At 36.1% G+C, this 20,792-nt stretch overlaps 1 protein-coding gene across 6 annotated transcripts in view; it reads right to left on the bottom strand.

Moving 5' to 3' along the window:
* Positions 1–20,792, bottom strand: part of ANKIB1 (ankyrin repeat and IBR domain containing 1) — a 133,587-nt gene that overhangs the window by 20,388 nt on the left and 92,407 nt on the right. For all 6 annotated transcript variants that reach the window (XM_026003743.2, XM_026003747.2, XM_026003746.2 and 3 more), the window contains 3 exons: positions 20,096–20,240; positions 18,283–18,449; positions 6,188–6,276 (listed from right to left, as the gene is read on the bottom strand). In XM_026003743.2, the coding sequence (XP_025859528.1) occupies positions 6,188–6,276; positions 18,283–18,449; positions 20,096–20,240 (401 nt within the window). The remainder of the gene's footprint in view (positions 1–6,187; positions 6,277–18,282; positions 18,450–20,095; positions 20,241–20,792) is intronic.

The raw sequence follows: 20,792 nt of genomic DNA, 5'->3' as shown, positions 1-20,792 counted from the left end.
GGCCACTCCCTACCTGGCAAGATTTTCCCACCCTCTTTCCCCATGCCAATCTTATACTCTTCATCTTTTATTTTTATACTCTTCATCTTAAACTCAATTTATACTACTTTGATTCGAGATCTGCAGTCTTAAGGAATGCCATGGTTTCAAAAGATTCTAAATCTTACATTTTATATTCTATAACCAACACCCTTCTCAGCACCCCAAGTGGAAAGAGTCAGGGACTAGAGATAGCTCCAGAGGCACAATTAAAAAACTTTTCCCCTCCTTGTCAGTAATCAAATTTGTTTTGTTTTCTAGCTCTAAGTGCACAGGGAAAGCTCTATCTTTTCTTTCCTGAAAGAGATGTCCAAAAATTACTTTGAAATCATTGAAAGTGGCCCATCCAATCAAGGCTCTGATTACATGGGAGTAAGGAGTTAGTGCTACAATTAAAAGCAGGTGAGAAACAGACTCTTTGAGTTTTGAAGTTTAAAAGGAAAAGTGACCCAACCCTGGAGAGGTAAGGGAGACAAAGGTTTGAGCTGACTGAACCCTGGGAAGTAGCTCAGTATATGAACTGGAAGAGTTAGCTGAGGGTTACGAGCAGCCCTTTGATGGAGCCTACCAGTGCTGGTGTGGGTGTCTTATCACAAGGAACTCCAAGGTGCCTACCTACTTAAGTTTGGTCAACAACAGAACAGCAGCTACTGATGGACTGTGAAGCAACTGTTTTCAATTCCACATAGCAAAAAGAAACAACAGCAACAATGAAGTGATTAGACCCACTTCAGTTCTAAACCCACTTGGTAGAAGATGGTTTGATTACAGAGAATTCTCAGTTTATTTGGTGGAGAAAAAGAGTTTTAGGAGGAACTTACTATACTATGGCTAATCAGGTCAAGCTGTGGAAGTAATGCCATTTACAGAGAGTATCACTTTAAAAGCTAATCACTAAGTACAATGTCTAATTTTTTTTTATAGTAGTAGCCTTTCTCCTCCATTCAGTATCAACATTATTTTTAGCTCAGAGGCTCTAACATGTTCTTATGACCTTTATTGTCCATTGTTGTAATAAATAAAGCACAAAGCCATTAAAACAAAGCAGCTTGTGTGACTCGCAACTTTTTTTTTCTCCCACCCTCAGAGAGAATGCTAGTTCGTAACTGCATTCTAGAGGGCTGTATAAAATTAAATCGTGCTCAGGAAAAAACTGAGTATTATTATTTTTGACTATTATTAAAACGAAAACTTGTACTGGGAAAATGCCTTTACTTCTAGTTCTCTGAATATGCTCATTTCACACATCTGCCCTTTGTATATACTTTGCTTCATACCTCCGACACCTTACCTCCCCCTTCAGTCTACCTGGTGAGTTTTCTTTACCCCTTCCGAGTTCCAGACTCTTCCCTTGACTTCAGTTACATGTGTCTTTTGTATCTTGATCCTTCTTTAATAACCTAGTGTGCTTAAGTCTCTTCGTAAGAAATATTAGCTTCATTTAATCAAGTATTAGTTTGGAACAATCTAAGATCTACTAATAGAATCAACACTGTATGCAAGTGAAAACAAAGTTGATTTTAAAGACTGACTTCTTAAAAAGACTATTTGAATTCCAATAACCATTTATTACATACTATGGAAAAAATGGTCTGAAAATTTTTATAAATTAGCCATCATTTCACAGAAAATATCATTCCCTCTTCTTGCTCTTATTAGACATAACAGAAGCAGTTTCAGTGCTGAAAAATAGTATTTGAATTCTTTTTTTTGCAATTTTTTTAAAGATTATTTATTTATTTATTCATAGAGACACAGAGAGAGAGAGAGAGAGAGGCAGAGACACAGGCAGAGGGAGAAGCAGGCACCATGCAGGGACCCTGATGTGGGACTCATCCAGGGTCTCCAGGATCATGCCCTAGGCTGTAGGCGGTGCTAAACTGCTGCGCCACCGGGGCTGCCCTATTTGAATTCTTATATGGAACTCTTTGAACCAATCTTAGTGTATTTTCTAATACTTTTATTCATTAATTAGATTTTATCACTTCTTTTGAGTCTCATAATTCAAAGACTTTGGAAAACTAGACATAAGGGAGAAAATGATCTCATGAATTGACAAGTTCAGTTGAATGCTTATGGCAAAGATATGTGACCATAAGCCAAATTAAAATGTAAGCAATACAGCATTAAATAATACTTTTCTTTCTTGGAATATTATTTTTGTGTATTTAATGATGATATTTTGCTTAAGCATTACAGTTGGCCAGTCTTATTTGCCTTAAGCCTCAGCCTAAATTTCATAAACTTAAGTGACCGTTAACAGTAGTCAACTGGGGACCCCTGGGTGGCTCAATTGGTTAAGTATCTGCCTTCGGCTTAGGTCATGATCCTAGGGTCCTGAGATAGGGCTCACATCGGGTTCCCTGCTCAGCGGAGAGCCTACTACTCCCTCTTTCTCTGCCTGCTGATCCCCTTGCTTGTGCTCTCTCATTCTCTGTGAAATAAAATCTTTTAAAAAAAGTACCCCTTAATTAAAAAAAAAAAAAAGTAGTCAGCTGGTCATCACATTTCAGTCTGTTAGGACAATGAGAAAACTCCTAGGTTTTTCTCAGCAACTAGGAACTTTCTCTGCAGTCTTGGTTTTGGTCCTCTTGTAGACAACTTTTCAAGTATCCTCAGTCTCTTGTCGTCTACCCAATTTTCTCAAGTTCCTCTGTCTTTTTGAATTAAAACCCCATTTGGGACTCTTTGAGGGAACTTTCAGTTTTTCATTTGAGGTCTCCCGGTTTCTGGAAAGCAGAAGTAACTCTGTATTATACCAGATATACCATTTGCTAGTTTTTCTATTTCTCTTCTCTCATTATCAGGATCATGATCATATATAAGGATATTCTATCACAGTTCCGCTGATAATCTGTACTTACTAGCCAGGCCAGGCCATTCTTTCTCTCTTTCCCTAGTAAAAACTTATTCATGGGTATGGAATGATTGACCAATTTTACAATGGTAAGAGATAACTAAAAACAATCACCCATTTCAAATGTTTGCTTCATATCTTAAATTGGACACTTATGGCCATTTTCTGCTCAAGAATAAATAATACCCTGTGCTGATTATTTCCGGTGGTGTGTTAATACTTTTAGGCAACTGGTAAGTACACTAAATTTACAACTTAATAAAATTGCACCTTCTTAACTCTCCGGTATACACCTCTCCTCTCCTGTCTTCATTGCCCCTGCCCCTCATTATCCTCTCCCCTAGACATTCTGAAATTTTCCGAGAAACAGCATTCTTGTCTCTCAATAGTCCCTATTCACCATCCACACTTTCACCTAAGTGATTTTTCTAAGTAAGCACCTTCAATTCTCACTCTCCTACTCAGAACTGCTTTTCAGTATGTCAGCATGAAGTCTGAGCTCCCAGCACCCATATACCACCTGGCCAGCCCTGACACCTGATTGGGACACTTCTGCCTGTGCGGTCTCCTCTGTCACTGGGCTTCCTTTGCACTGGTTGTACTGCAGGATCTGCAGTCTCTGAACATGCCATGCTCTCCTTCACCTGAAGCCCAAATACCCTTCCTGTTCTGGTCTACAGGAAGAACATCTATCAGCTTGCAAGACAAGCCTTGCACACCAATTCTTTTGTAATGATTTTTCCTTACCCTCTTGTAGAGACACTGATCTTGGTCTCTCCTCTCCCTCACAATGTACCACAGGTATGCTCTTCTTTCACAGCATTAACAATACTTCTTTTTCTTAGTTTTATATATCACTGCCTTCATCTCTAAAATGTAAATTTCAAAAATGTAGAGGGCACCTTATTTTCATATTCTAATGTAAATCAGCACTCAAGATTTGTTATGTAGCAAGCAACAAGTTTTTCCTGTTTCCTCAGCATCTCTTCTGAGCTGCAGATAAGTACTTTTAAAATCCCACTGCATATCTCCACATATTTCCTGCAAGTACCCCAAAGTTCACAATGTCCACAACAAAACTTATTCTTTTCCCCTGAAAGTTACTCTCATATCTGAATTTCCTAAGTTGACCAATGGTCCATCCTCTGACTGAAACTAAAAATTCACCATGCCATTTTGATCTCTCCTTTAGTCTCACCTACCCAGGCACCAGTTATCTTCATAAAAATATCTTAGATAATGTCACTTTCTTTTTTTTTTTTAAAGATTTTATTTATTTATTCATAGAGACACAGAGAGAGAGAGAGAGAGGCAGAGACACAGGCAGAGGGAGAAGCAGACTCCACGCAGAGAGCCTGATGCGGGACTCGATCCAGGGTCTCCAGGATCACACCCTGGGCTGCAGGCGGTGCTAAACCGCTGCGCCACTGGGGCTGCCCAGATAATGTCACTTTCTTATTTTAAAAATACATCATATGGTTTATTCTGTTAATAAGATATCTTCAGACAATTTGGCAAAAATTCTCACAATCTGGCAACACACCTATTTTTCCAGCCTTATCTCTTGCAAATTCTCCCATGGACCTTAAGCAAAATCCAATAGTCTGGCCATGTTTAAAGGTGCTGCAAGATAACAGTATTAATCTTTTATGGAAATCACACATATACACAGACCCATACATATCAGGAGAATAGGGAAAATTGAGGGGGTCTCAAGGGAGCAATGGCAAGCTATCTCTGGCATTCTTTTTGTGTGTGTTTTTTTTTTTTTTTTTTTTTTTTTAGATTTATTTATTCATGAGAGACACACACAGAGAGAGGCAGAAACACAGGCAAAGGGAGGAGAAGCAGGCTCCATGCAGGAGCCCAATGCATGACTTGATCCCAGAACTCCCGGATCACGTCCAGACCCGAAGGCAGTTGCTCAACTGCTGAGCCCCCCATGCGTCCCTATACCTCACATTCAAGAGACACAACGAACCTGGGGAACAAGAACAATCCATATGGGTGTTTTTTATTTGGGAAGTTCCTAGCACACAGCAGGCACTCAAAAAAATATTTGTTGACTGAATGATGAATGTACAGGGTAGAATATTTAATCAGATCTCCCTATAAAATATCCTAAGATTATCCATTTCCTTTTGCTCTTGGATAAGGGACATAAGCCTTTTTATCACATGAAAAGGATCCCCCTCATTATCAATTATTACCTGATATTCTAGTTAACATAGTAGTCTCTTCTCATGGATTTGAATAACCATGAGTCAGTGCACAAAACAAATCTCATGAACCTAAAATGCTAAGGACCAGTTCTTGGGCAATGGCATATTGCCCAACATAATACGAACCTGTCGGGTCTCAGGTGTGCCAGCCAGGCTCTCCAAGTATCACTTCAGCTCCTATCACGAACCTACCACGTTTCTTCCTCTGCAGATAGGCTAAAAGCCAATTCCTATCTCAGTGCCTTCAGGATTCTATGACACCCCCCTGCCCAACCTGGTTTAGTTTGTTTTGATATATTTATTTTTACCCAACTATATTAGTTATCATATGATATCATATCAAGATAGTTACCCAACTATATTAGATACCATCTTTATCCAACTATATTAGTTATTATATTGTAATGATCTGACTGCTTCCCTTCCAGCCTATGTACTTTTTGAAGGCTGGCATCATCATGATGTACTTTGTTCATAAAAAGTGCAGATTCACTGAGTGAATTTTAATCCTGATTTGCAATACCTTAAACTAACTCCGTTATATAAAAAGTTAAAAAAACAAAATTAACTTTTATACTAATTTGAAAGAAAACAGTTGCCATAAAACACTTCAGGGGATGAAAAATAATTGCAAAGGAGATATATTTACTTATTAAATGCAGGAATTGCTTAATAGGAAGGTTAATTCAAACCCACTGTTTCCAGGCACATGCCCTGTGCCTGATGTCATTCAATCCAATCTAAGTGTTAATTACTTCATCTGCAAAATGGGATTACTAACATCACTTCATAGCATTTCTGCAGGATTAATATGTATTTATAGAAATCTCAGTAAAAATAGTTATAGACATTTAGATTTACTTATATAAACATGGACCTTGTCTGTGATTCCCCATTGCAAAAACTTTGTGATGTCCTAAAGGGTGTTAGTTAGAGGTGTAATCCTACATAGGAGAGCTATAGCATTAACAAACTTGAAAACTTAATGGAGACTTTAAGTAATAGGACCACATTGTCTTTTGAATGCTATTAGAACATATACAGTATAGCTATCTAAGATTTCCCTTACGTTCTTCTGGTTTCATTTCAGTTATTTTTTGTAGCCAATTTTTCCATGTTTGGCAGTCACAAGGCTCATGTGCTTCACCAAGGCACTCCCTAAGGAGGAAAACATAGAAAAGGCAATTAAAAAAAATTCTTCATCAACGTCAAAGTAAAAGAATAGATGGAAAGTACTCTTTCAATTTTAAAGTTGAGAAAACCCTGTGCCTCTGCACAGGGACTAGTGAGAGAAGAACCATTTCAATAGAGGAATTCAAAATGTGATTCCAGAGCTTGATACCAACAGGTCCATTTATTTTTATTTATTTATTTATTTTTTATTTTTTTTTCATTTTTTTAAAATCAGTACATTCATTCACACATTTTGAAACATTCAAAATAGATTACCTAATATTCGTAATTTAGTTTTCCATGTCTGTAAGATATTTTAGCGGTTAGGTTCCATCTTCACTAATATTTTAAATTCTTATACTCAAAAGTTTGTTCTCTGGGCAAGCAGTCTTGCCACCACTCAGGAGCTTGTTAAACATGCAGAAGAGTAGGCCCATGAGACCTATTAGAATCTACATTATATCAAAATTACCACATGACCCTTCTGCATCTGAAAGTTGGAAAAGTACTGCTTTACATCACATTCTTTTAAAAAAATTTTTAAAAATTTATATTTAATTTAATTAACAAATAGTGTATCATTAGTTTCAGGGGTAGAATTTATTGATTCATCAGCTGCATATAACATCCAGTGCTCAATACTTCAAGAGCCCTCCTCAATGCCCATCATTCAATTACCCCATCCCCTATTCCCCTCCCCTCCAGCAACCCTCAGTTTGTTTCCTATAGTTAAAAGTCTCTTATGGTTTGCTTCCTTGTTTTTATCTCATTATATTTTTCCTTCCTTTACCCTATGTGCATCTTTTTGTTTCTTAAATTCCACACGAGTGAAATCATATGGTATTTGTGTTTCTCTGACTTATTTCCCTTAGCATTAAACCCTCTAGTCCCATCCACATCATTGGAAATGGCAAGATTTCATTCTTTTTTGAAGGCTGAGAAATATTCCATTGTATAAATATATCAATCTTCTTTACCTATTCATCTGTCAATGGACATCTGGGTTCTTTCCATTGTTTGGCTATTGCGGACCTTGCTGCTGTAAACACTGGAGTGCAGGTGCCCTTTCGGATCACTGTTTGTATCCTTTGTATAAATACCTAGTAGTGCAACTGCTGAGTTGTTGGTAGTTCTCTTTTTAGCTTTTTGAGGAGCCTCTATACTGTTTTCCAGAGTGGCTGTACCAGTTTGCATTCCCACCAACAGTGTAAGCATCCTCACCAATATCTTGTTTCCTGAGTTGTTAATCTTAGCTATTCTTATTGGTGTAAGGTGGTATCTCGTTGTGGTTATGATTTGTATTTCCCAGATGCCAAGTGATATGGAGCATTTTTTTTCATGTGTCTATCTGTACGTCTTCTTTGGAGAAATGTCTGTTCATGTCTCCTGTCCCTTTCTTAACTGAATTTTGTTTTTCTACATGTTGAGTTTGATAAATTTTTATAGATTTTGGATACTAGCCCTACCTTCTGTAGGTTGCTTTTTAGTTTTATTTCCTTTGCTGTGCAAAAGCTTTTCATCCTGATGAAGTCCCTATAGATTATTTTTTGCTTTTGCTACTTCTTGCTTCAGATATATCTAGCAAGAAGTTGCTGTGGCTGAGGTCAAAGAGGTTGCTGCCTGTGTTCTCCTCTAGGATTTTGGATTCCTATCTCACATTTAGGTCCATTTTGAATTTATTTTTGTACATGCTGTAAGAAAGTGGTCCAATTTCATTCTTCTGCATGTGGCTATCCAATCTTCCCAACATCCTTTGTTGGAGAGACTAAATTTTTCCATTGGATATTCTTTCCTGCGTTGTCAAAGATTAGTTGACTATAGAGTTGAGGGTCTATTTCTGGGTTCTCTACTTTGTTCCATTGATCTAAGTGTCTGTTTTTGTGCCAGTAACATACTGTCTTGATGACTACAGCTTTATAATATAGCTTGAAGTACAGAATCGTGGTACATCCTGCTTTGGTTTTCTTTTTCAACATTCCTTTGGCTATTCAGCATCTTTTCTAGTTCCATACAAATGTTAGGATTGTTTGTTCCAGCTCTGTGGAAAATGCTGGTGGTATTTTGACAGGGATAGCACTAAATATGTCGATCTCTTTGGCATAAGACATTTTACCAATATTTGTTTTTCCAATTCATGAGCATGGAAATGTTTTTCCATCACTCTGTGTCTTCCTCACTTTCTTTCTTAAGTGTCCTATAGTTTTCAGAGTATAGACCTTTTACTTCTTTGGTTAAGTTTATTCCTAGGTATCTTATGGTTTTGGTGCAATTGTAAATGGGATTGATTCCTTGATTTCTTTTTTCTGTGGCTTCTATAGGAATGCAACAGGCTTCTGTGTGTTGATTTTATATCCTGTGACTGCTGAATTCCGGTTATCAGTTTTAGGAATTTTTCACTGGAATCTTTTGAGTTTTCTATATAGAGCATCATGTTGTTTATGAAGAGTGAGTTCGAGTTCTTTGGCAATTTGGATGCCGTTTATTTCTTTTTGTTGTCTGAATGCTGAGGCTAGGACTTCCAGTACTATGCTGAACAACAGTGGTGAAAGATGACAGCCCTGCTGTGTTCCTGATCTTCGGGGGAAAAAGCTCTGTTTCTCCTCTTTGAGAATATTTGTTGTGGATATTTCTTATATGGCTTTTATAATATTGAGGTACGTTTCCTCTTTCTCTGTATGGTAGGTTTTTTTTTTTTTTTTAAACCAAGAAAGGATGCTTTGGGGATGCCTGGGTGGCTCAGCAGTTGAGCATCTCCCTTCGGCTCAAGGTGTGATCCCGGAGTTCCAGGTTCGAGTCCCACATTGGGATTCCTGCAGGGAGCGTGCTTCTCCCTCTGTCTGTGTCTCTGCCTTTCTATCTCTCATGAATAAATAAAATCTTAAAAAAAAGATGTTTTGTCAAATGCTTTTTCTGCATCTATTGAGAGGATCATATGGTTCTTATAATTTATTAATGTAGTATATCACACTGATTGATCTGTGGATGTTGAACCACCCCCTGTTGGGCTACAGGGAATAAATTCCACTTGGTTGTGGTGAATGATCCTTTTAATGTACTGTTGGATCCTATTAGCTAGTATTTTGGTGAGAATTTCTGCATTTATATTCATCAGGCATATTGGTCTCTAATTCTCCATTTTGTGAGGTCTTTGTCTGGCTTTGGGATCTAGGGAATTCTGATGAGTTTGGAAGTATTCCTTCTATTTCTATTTTTTGGGACAGCTTCAGAAGAATAGGTTTGAATTCTTCTTTAAATGTTTGGTAGAAAAAAAAAAGAAAAGAAAAAAAAATAAATGTTTGGTAGAATTCTGCTGGGAGGCCATCTGGCCCTGGACTCTTGTTTGTTGGGAGATTTTTCTTTTTATTATTTTATTCATTTATCTGACAGAGAGAGCCAAGGAGCACAAGCAGGGGAAAGCAGAGGGAAAGGGAGAAGTAGGCTCCCTGCTCGGCAGGGAGTCTGACATGGGGCTTAATTCTAGGACCCTGGGATCAGGACCTGAGCCCAAGGCAGATGCCTAACCTACTGAGCCACCCAGGTACCCCAGTTAGTAGATTTTTGATTACTGATCCAATTTCTTTGGTAGTTATGGGTCTGTTCAGGTTTTCCTTATCTTACTGTTTCAGTTATGGTCATTTATAGGTTTCTAGGAATCCATCCATTTCTTCCAACTTACCTAATTTGTTGGCATGTAACTGCTCATAATATTCTCTTATAATTGTTGGTATTTCTGCAGTGTTGGTCGTGATTTTTCCTCTTTCATTCATGATTTTATTTATTTGGGTCCTTTTTCTCTTTTCTTTTTTATAAGTCTGGCTAGGGGTTTATCTATCTTAATTCTTTCAAAGAACCAGCCCCTAGTTTCATTGATCTGTTCTACTGTTTTTTGATTGCTATATAATTGATTTCTCCTCTAATCTTTATTATTTCTCTTCTCCTGCTGGTTTAGGCTTTATTTGCTGTTCTTTTTCCAGCTCCTTTAGGTGTAAGGTTAGGTTGTGTATTTAAGACTTTTCTTGCTTCTTGAGGAAGGTCTATTTTGCTATATACATCCCTCTTAGTATATAGTATTTGAACTGTAGTATTTTCACTTTCATTTGCTTCCATGTATCAAAATTTGTTAATTTTCTGGTTGACTCATTCATTTTTTAGTAGAATGTTTTTTAACTTCCACATATTTGTGGTCCTCCAAGTTTTTCCTTGTGGTTGACTTCAAGTTGCATAGCATTGTGGTCTGAAAATATGCATGGTATGATCTCAATCTTTTTGTAGTGGTTGAGACCTGAACTGTGACCCTGTATGTGATCTCTTTTGGAGAATGTTCCATGTGCACTTGAAAAGAATGTGCATTCTGCTGCTTTAGGGTGAAATGCTCTGGATATATCCATTAAGTTCATCTGGTTCAGTATGCCATCCAAAGCCCTTGTTTCCTTGTTGGCCTTCTGCTTAGATGATCGGCCCATTGCCGTGAGTGGGTGTTAAAGTCCCCTATTATTATTGTACTATTATCAATGAGTTTATTCGTTATTACATAACTTACATATTTGGCTGCTCTCAAGTTAGGGGCATTAATATTTACAACTGTTAGATCTTTTTGTTGGATAGACTCCTTCTTCATCTCTTATTATAGTTACAGTCTTTGGTTTAAAATCTAGTTTGTGTGATGGAAGGATGGCTACTCTAGATTTCTTTTGATTTTATCACATTATTGTTACTTACAACTTGAAATCTCAAAGCAACAGGGTTATCTAATTTGCTTTTGAATTTGCTGAATCCCAATTTTCTGTTTCATTGGAATTTGGCAAATTTTGATTTACATAATTGAAAACATCCATTTATCATTTATAGCTTGATTTTACAGTATTTCTACAGCTATGTAAAAATCAGATATTAGAAAGGGCTTAAGGCCTTTACAAATTATTTTAATTCAATATGATGGTATATTCTGTAGTACAAAGGAAATTTTACAGTAAATAACAGAATATCATTTTGGGGGGAGAAAAACCAAATCTGTAGGTGCCATCATCATCATCATCATCATGTGTTATTTATTTATTTTTAAAGATTTTATTTACTTACTCATGAGAGACACACAGAGAGGCAGAGACATAGGCAGAGGGAGAAGCAGGCTCTCTGTAGGGAGCCTGATGTGAGACTCGAATCTGGGACTCTCCCTGGGACTCCAGGATCATGGCCTGAGCTGAAGGCAGATGCTCAACCACTGAGCCACCCAGGTGTCCTGTCATGTGTTATTTTAAGCAAAGATCTTATTTACAAAGATTAAGTCTGTTAAGACACACCTGCTGATGCAGGTAGTCTTACAAACTAAGAAGTAACATATTACTGTATTAGGAATGTAACAGGGTACCTTGGTTGCTCAGTTGGTTAAGCATCTGCCTTTGGCTCAGGTCATGACCTTGGGGCCCTGGGATCAAGCCCTGTGTTGGGCTCCCTGCTCAGTGGGGCGTCTGCTTCCCCCTCTCCCTCTTGTCCATCCCTGCATTTGTGCTCTCTCTCAAATAAATAAATAAAATCTTAAAAAAAAAAGGATCTAACAATTCTACTTCAAGCACATTAAAATAACTACTATTAAAAAATGGAAGATAACAAGTGTTGGAAAGGATGTGGAGAAACTGGAATCTTTACACAGTTGTCTGAGGAAACGAAAATGATGCAGTTGCTATGGAAAAGTTTGGTAGTTCTTCAGAATATAAGACAGAATTATTACCTGATCTATCAATTCCACTCCTAGGTATATACCTAAAAGAATTGAAAGAAATGACTAAAACTTTTTCACCAGTGTTCACAACAGCATTATTCACAATAGCCAGAATATGGTTAACAACCCACGTGTCCATCAACAGAGAACAAATAAACAAAATGTGGTATATATACACATAGTAGAATATTAGTAGGCCAAAAAAAAGGAATAAAATTCTGATATACACTACAACATGGATGAATTTTGAGACATTATGCTAAGCGCAGTAAGTCAGACACAAAAGGAAAAATATCGTATGATTCCACTTACATTAAATATCCAGAACAGGGAATTCAGAGACAGAAAATAGAATGGTGGTTACCAGTGGCTATGGGGCAAGGGAGGATGGGGAATGGTTAGCATTTCTGTTTAGTTAGTATGGGTAAAAGTTCTGTAAATGGATAAGAAATGGTTGTACAACATTAGGAATGTACTTAATACCACTGATATACACATACACACATATATAAATATAAAAATATACATATATATTTTATATGTATATAAAATATATGCTTTAAAGAAAGAAAAAGCACGAATTATCTTGAAAGAGTAATTTGCTTTGCTTTAATTCCTGACATTGTTGAATCTGGCATTTAGAAAATCTTTTCCGTATCTGTGGTTTTATAGTTTCTTAGTAACTTAGGGATAGCTTAATAGTCATTCAAAAACACTGAGTTGATTAAAAATGTAAGTAAAAAAACTGAAGCAGATATATTACACTCACTTTTTAGTACATATTAAAATAAACTCTGCTTCCCAGAAATGTAAGGGATGTCTGTGATAATTGTTACTTTTAATTTGATACCTATACTAGCATACACTAGAGTAAAAAAGATACCACAGATCTAGGAATAGTGTTTCTATATGGTACTTGAGAATACAGAATCTACATTTCTCATGACTTAATTTAAAAAAAAAAAACTTAGATGTAAAATAGAATTCTGTATCTGAAGTATCTAAAACAAATGAAGTCAATGAAATTAATTATTTCCATTAACTTTAAGAGTTTCCCCTCTGAAGATTATAAACAGCACATTGAATATTTTTTCCCTATTAGAATCAATACCAGTATGACTGGCTCTGGTGTCAGGACATTTTCTGACAGAACTGAGAAAATATTCATGGTGGGGCGGGGAAGGAGAGGAAAGCCTAATGTTTTCAAATGGAGTCTGAAAAAATAAAAGCTATTTCTTCAAAAGGTCATAATTGCTGATTGGTATGCTTGGTTCTCTGAGGCTGTGTTGCATTACAGAGCAACAGAAGATGTTCTTTTCCAGAACCTCATAGGAGGACATAGACCTGCTGCTTCCTCAGGTGCTAGCTAGCTCAATCAGCAGGATCACTTCTGAATGTTCTAACTGGATGGCAGTTTCCAATGGAATGCTAAGACGGTATAAAAAGGAGAGGCTTGAAAAATTAAAAAAAAAAGAATAAGTACTATAAATTAAAAAAGAAGCTAGAGGTTGCCTTTTAAAACTAAGGTATTTGGGATAATAAGTCCAAATTACTTTAAAGAATGGTAATAACAATGCTACCAGATATTATGTGATTGATAATCTGAATTATGCCATGTGTAGGGAGAGAGGTTATTCTGAGACAAGTAATAAAGAGACTAGAATGTTCTATAGATTCTGGAAAGCTAAACTCCTGAGCAAAGTTTTAACTAAGACTAGCTGACTGGTGACAAGTATTCTGACAGACCTAGTACCTGTTGTTGAGTTTGTACCTCAAAATGTCATTAAAAACAAGGGAATTGAAAAAGGAATTTTGCCACAGTCAACTGAAATTCAGACGCACCAATAGAGTAAGTTCACTAGGGGGAAAAGTGCTTCATTATAAAGGAAAAAAGGTTGTCTAATATAAAATCCTTAACCCTGTCCAAATACCATAGTTACTAATATCAAGAAATCAAGGAATGTCTCTTTCCTTGAAAATTTTCAATATGCACAACATTGACAGGAATATACACAAAGGATTCTGGAAAAGGAAAAAATCTACTAGTTTCATAACCTGATGAAAGAAATTCCTATCAAGAAGTTGACAATTTCAATTCATTGCCATCTTAGAACTTTATTAAGGACCCTGAGTGGGTCCTGAGTAAATAAGTAGAAATCCTCATTTTATGATTCTCTTCCTTTAGAAAACTTTCTCCCCTAATTAACTAAAAATTATTAATTTAAAAAAAATTATTAATTTAAAAAAAACTAATATTTTTGGGGTGCATGGATGGCTCTGTCAGTTAGGTGTCCAACTCTTGATTTGGCTCAGGTCACCTCAGCGTTGTGAGATCGAGCCCTACAATAGGCTCCGTGTTGGGTATGGAGCCTGCTTAAGATTCTCTCCCTCTGCCTCTCCCCCCACCTCTCTCTCTCTCTCTCTCTCTAAACAAACAAGAACTAATATTTTAACTACCAGGCAATGTTGTAATACCTTACATGTACTGACTATTTAATCCACATAACTATTCTTTGAAACTGGTACTATTATTCCTATTTTACATGCATGGAAAGGCTCAGCACTCTGCCAAAGGTCACATAGACAACAAGCAGATGAGCTAAGATTTGAAGCCAAATAGTTCAGCTTTGGAACTAGTATATTTTATGTTGATTGCATCAGTTACAAAGGCTTCAACTGTATTACTGTGTTACAAGAGAGGACGCTTGTTTACCATCAAGTCACAGCTAGTTAGTGGCAGTTAAGTCTCAAATGTAGGCCCTGTGTCTCCTGATTCTCAACCATGTATTTATTTAGATGGGTGTGATACTTTGTATAGAGTAGACATGATACTTAAAACAGGGTCTTATGATTAATTTCTATCAAATAAATATCATGTTTCATTTCTGGGCCTAGGACAAGCTGGGGAATAGGTTCTGTTTGTTGGCAGGACTCTGATACTTAAGTAGCTAAATACTGCCAGTCTGGAAAAATCTTTTTCCAGAACCAGAGCTATTAAGCTAAGGGACTGAGACTCTAATTTTGCAAGAGAAGATGAGACTCAACTATTAAGGCCCACAAACAAGAACAACATTTATTTTGCCCAGAGGACTCTTAAAGAGTCTGTTGCCTGTGAAATCTGTGGAGGAGATGAAGTATTGCTTTAACTCAATCAAGATCCATGATTCTAACAGCAAAGTAGGTTTTATCAAAATTCATACTGTGGGTATTGGAGGAAAATAGAATGAGTTGATGACAATATTAATGCACTAATGCACATTCCCTTGTGAAATTTCCTGAAATACCTGACAAGTCTGCATGTTGTACTCTGATGCACTGGAAACTTCAGTGGACTAGAGACCTGATGCTGTGATTTCTTACTAGTTGTATCACTATAACCCAAATCTTATTTGGTGCAATTTGTTTTATGGTGATGGTGACATTATTTTAAAGGTTTCTTTGCATAGTTCAGTAAATAAATGCTCCAGAGCTCCAGAGTTTAAAATATCCAGCCAATTTTATTGCATAACTCTAAAATATATTTGACTTCTATGGATTTAGAAGAGATGAATTCAATTAAGTTTCTTCATTTTTAGTGATTAAAGGGACTGGAGACACTCTGAGGTGAGACAGGAGAGAAATGACCACTATACATAAGGGTAAATTTGAGTTCTTCTCATAGATTAGCATTTGGGTGGTATTAGAAGTATTTTCTGACAACAAATCTTTATTACTTTTAAAAGATTTTATTTATTTTAGAGATAGAGAGCACAAGTGGGGGGAAGGAGCAGAGGGAGAGGGACAAGCAGATTCCACATTGAGCCCAGGGTCTGATGTACAGCTTGACCCTGAGATGATAACTTGAGCTAAAGGCAGATGCTTAATTGACTGAGACACCCAGGTACCCCCTAGAAAATCTTTAAAGAGTTGCCTCAGAAACAAAAGACTGTGAGTTAGTTCAGAGGGCACAGAAGTTACATAGCAGCATATTCCACTTACTAAAAACAGAGGTGAGATGGTCATTGGCTCAAGTTGTGAATACTGTACAGGGACAATATATCAAATCAGACAAAATATAATTAATACAGTCTGGGGGAGAAAGCATTCTAGGTTCAGTTAACAAGCGCAAAGAACTGTTGGGTGAACAGGTTACAACAGATGGGTTATCCTGTGGTGGGAAGGGAAATGTCTACCCCTACCTTTCCTTCTATCAATAAATATGTTCCGTTATATCCAGGCACACACTCCTTGAGGATGGCTCTCAACTCATCCTGTTGCATGCAGCTCTTAAAAAGAAGGAACTATTATTGCCTTTTCTTGTGGTTTTTGTTATCATCTTTAGAGAATATTTCTGAGCTTTCTGGAGAAAGAAGCAAAACCCTGAATCACAAGCCTTTATTTTATAAAAATATCTCTTATAAAGCTTCCTTTTGCATATAGCAGATTTTGCCTCTCTTTGAAATAGTAAATAAGGGCAGTAGAATTCTATTTAGAATTTTTTTAATTTATAGAAATTTCTGATTATAAGTAAAGCTCTTATACTACATGAGTAAGAATAGGAAGATAAGAATGTAAAAACAGAGACTGCAAATTAATGCCTACAGAGGTGAAGCAGTCAATGTAAAAATCCCAGAATACTAGAATTAAATTGGAATAGAGAATAGCTATATCCAGAAAATGATGATTCTATTTGCTAAGCTCTCTGCTACTCTTCTGAACAGGAGAAAGAGTAAATAATTACCAAAAGTGACCTTGAATCCATCTGGCCATTCACAGATCCCCTGAACTGGGATAAAATTCAAAAGAGGGCCTGTGGTCTTGGGACATCATCTCTAATTAATCTTGAATATAACCAGCCTGATATTTTGGAGTGTGACAAAGAATAAGCTAATACATTTCTCCAAACATTGGTCTAGAAATGTACAGTTTACAGCAACATATATGTTTATAGACTCATTCATACAGTCTAACTATATTGGTAGGTTTTTCCACTTAGCTTTGCAATGTTTAGTCAAATCAAACTTACTACTTGCACATACAAAGGTGGGGAAGAACACCAAAAAGTGAAAGCTAATCAGAAGTAAAATTTAGTAAAAACTAGACCACAGAAACCAGAGAGGATTCTAATGCTAATTGTAGGTTCTTCTCTCTCTCTCTGTGGCCCTCTCTAGCTCTCTCTCAAGTAAATAAATATTTTTTAAAAGCCTAAAAATAAATGAAATGAAATGATACTAATCATGTATTATCCTTGTGAAAATTGAGAAAAGTTATTACATAAATCGATTTCTGAGTTCTCTGGTTCATGTAGCATCCTAGTTGAAAAAAAGGCTAATTTAGAGGATTGGTGGGGAAGCTATAAAAAAGGAAAATATAAATTAGTAAAGCATTTAGAAGATAAAAAGAGAAGATTTGCTAAGATCAGAGAAAAATAAAGTTGACTTTGGTTTCTGATAAGTAAGTAGAGTCTTATATCCATCTAAAGTATATCCTTGCATATGCAATAAATCTGGAAATGAGAAAAAAGGAGAACAAATTCTGTTCTTTTTCTGATTATTTAATTACTAAAAAAACAAACAGTTAATTGTCATTACATCTATTCTGAATAAAGCAGAATGGTGATGTCAGACATAATTAACTATACAATTATAAAGGCTATCCATTGCTATTTATCATCAGTTCATACTTATTGAGTAGACATACAAAGTGATTTTTAACTAGGACTGTGCATTAGAACCACCTATGAGCTTCTTCTTTGGGGTCCTACTCCAAAACCTACTATGGCAAAATCTTACTTGTTGGGGCCTAGGATAAAAATTTGGGAAAACTGTTTTAGTTAATTCTGGGCATCCATGAAGACTCCATGCTGGAGTCTTCAATTTTAAGAAAAAAAGTTAAGCTCTAAACATGCTCTATTTTCAGCAATTTATTACTAAAGTTTAAGGGCATGGGCTCTGAAATCAGAGCTGGGCTCTAATCCTATTTTTGCCATTTCTCAGCTATATGACCCTGGGCAACTTCTCTATGCTTGAGTTTATCTATAAAATGGGTGTAATAATAACACTCAACTCAACTCATAGCATTGTTGGGAGAATTCAATATATGAAAATATCTGGCACAATGCTTGGTACACATCAAGCACAAAACAAATTAAGCTATGACTATTCATTATACATTTTTTAATTTAAAAAGAATGATATAAAATATACACTTTAAAGGCCTAATTCAAGGTGCAAAGTCTCTTTAAAATCTATTAGAAAGGTGATTAGGCTGATTCCAACTTGTCTTATACTGACCAGCAGAAGAGGTGTCCTTTTCCACAGTCCACAGCAGGAGCTCTGAGCAAGGGAAAGCTGAGTGTATCAGACCCAGATGTATTTGATCCTTGTTTTGTAAGTCTGACTGCTCTTTCACAGCCTGGAGTAGGACACCATTTAATGGCAGGATTATTTTCAACAAAGGCCTGTTGAAACAGCAATAATAAAACACAATAGAAATATATTACCTCTTAATTTTCAGAGTGTATCGCAGGTCAGTTTACTTTAGAGAAAAAAAAAGAATGAAATAAAAAACAAGGAGTAATCAAGCTCAAGAAATACTTAATTTAGTACCAGAAAGTATGGAAATTAGTAAGAAGGAAAAAAGAGGTAATTACCTTAGTAACAACGTGACTTTTTAAATTTATGTTTTTTTTTTTTAAATCTAAAAACCAGGTAGATGATGAAATAAAAATGCAATTATTCACACAGAAAATGTGTATTTTAAAAATGTTCTCTCATACAACGTACTGCTTTTCTGATGGAAAACAATTATAAGACTATTAGTTGCATTTGAACTGTAAATTTCTAAACGGCACCCTAATAATACCTAAAAATCAGTATTATGATGCTTTGTTATGAAATAGGGCATCTTTTTGAAAAGTTCATATGTCATAGTTTAAAGTACAAAAAATCTGCACAAAGCAGTCAAAAAAATTTTCTTTAAGAAACAGAGAGTGCAAGAGCAGATGCCTGTGAGTGGGGGGAGGGGTAGAAGGAGAGGGAGAGAAAAAAGTCTTAAGCAGACTCCCCGCAGGGCCCAAGTCAGGCTTAATCTCATGACCTGGAGATCATGACTTGAGCTGAAATCAAGAGTTGGATGCTTAACTGACTGAGCCACCGAGACACCCCCAAAGTGCAATTTTTAAATCACACAAGAAAGCAACTTGCATACTTTTAGACAGACAACTCTTTTGTTTTTTAAAAAAAGATTTTATTTATTCATGAGAGACACAGAGAGAAAGAGAGGCAGAGACACAGGCAGAGGGAGAAGCAGGCTCCTCACAAGGAGCCTGATTTGGGACTCCATCTTGGGTCTCCAGGGTCATGCCCTGGGCTGGCGCTAAACTGCTGAGCCACCCAGGCTGCCCTGGACAGACAATTCTTAAATGGAAATAAAGACAGAAAAAAAATAAAAATGAAACTATTCTTTGAAAAAAACCCATTCCAAGTTGATAATCTTTATTTCTGAATATTTCTATTTAGAAGTTTAAAATATGTGTCTTTTGGAAAACTGCAAATAGGTACTATCTACTTTGAACACTGTCTTGATCAATCAGTTTTAAAAGTGCAACAGGCAAATTAGTAAATAGTTTTGAACAAATTCTATTTTTGTGATTTACTACTTCAGCTTTTTACTTTTATATCTATCATGACTATAACAAAATGCTTTAGGGCACCTGATGGCTCAGTTTGTTAAGTGTCCAACTCTTGTTTTGGCTCAGATCATGATCTCAGGGTTGTAAGATCAAGCCCTGTGCTGAGCGTGGAAATGATTGAGATTCTCTCCCTCCCTCTTCCTCTGCCCCTCCTCCCACTTACATGCATATGCATGCTCTCTTTCTCTCTCTTAAATAAACAAACAATTAAATAAATAAAATCTTTAAAAAAACCTACTAATACTTTAGCTTAAAACTTTCACTAATGTCACCATTCCTTCATGAAGTTTTTCTGGGAGATAAAAGTCAGAGTCCAAAATTTTATGTGTTTTCAAAAATAAAACAAAAATCAAAATGTGTTATATAGGTTTAATAAAATTAAAATGATGGAAATCAGTTGACTGGCAGGATACCTTAATATCAAACTGTAGGTATCGTTTGTCCATTTCCTTAGAAACTACACTTTCTATGATATCCACAGGCACAAGTTGGAAGCAATCATATGCAGGGCAGAAAATGTTGTGAGCTTCACCTTCTTGAATTTTCAGATTCAAAAACCTATTAAAATTATCAATTGATAGAAAAAAAAGGAAGACCATAATTTATTTGCACATTCTAAGAAGTTTTTCTTTATGCTGAATTTTTGGTTAGAGTATAATTAAAATAGCACCAATGAACAAAATATGGATTATCAATTGTAATACACTGATTCATATAACTCACAAACATATTGAACACTTACTACCTGCCCGACCATTCATTCATTTATACACATACACATATTATGTGAATATATACTCATATTTATGTTATATATATAGTTTTTACATGTTCCTCTTTTGCTTTATCCTCCAAAAACTGAAACAATATATTTAACATTAAAATTTTAGAAATGAATGGTTTAAAAAGGTCATGCTCAATTTTCAATATTCTATACATTTAAAGAAAAGGGAGCAATTATAGAAAATTAAGTCATGGATAATCCATGATATTTGGGAGTGGCACTGGAAGATAGCATACTTTTTGAAGAAAAGACTTTTTGCTTATATTTCATTTAGACGAATATTAAGTTGCATGTCCTATTCTAGGTATACTAGTTAAGATAGCAGG

This window comes from Vulpes vulpes, chromosome 7 (genome assembly GCF_048418805.1).
Source record: "Vulpes vulpes isolate BD-2025 chromosome 7, VulVul3, whole genome shotgun sequence".
Taxonomy (NCBI): domain Eukaryota; kingdom Metazoa; phylum Chordata; class Mammalia; order Carnivora; family Canidae; genus Vulpes; species Vulpes vulpes.
This window is presented reverse-complemented; position numbering and strand designations above follow the sequence as displayed.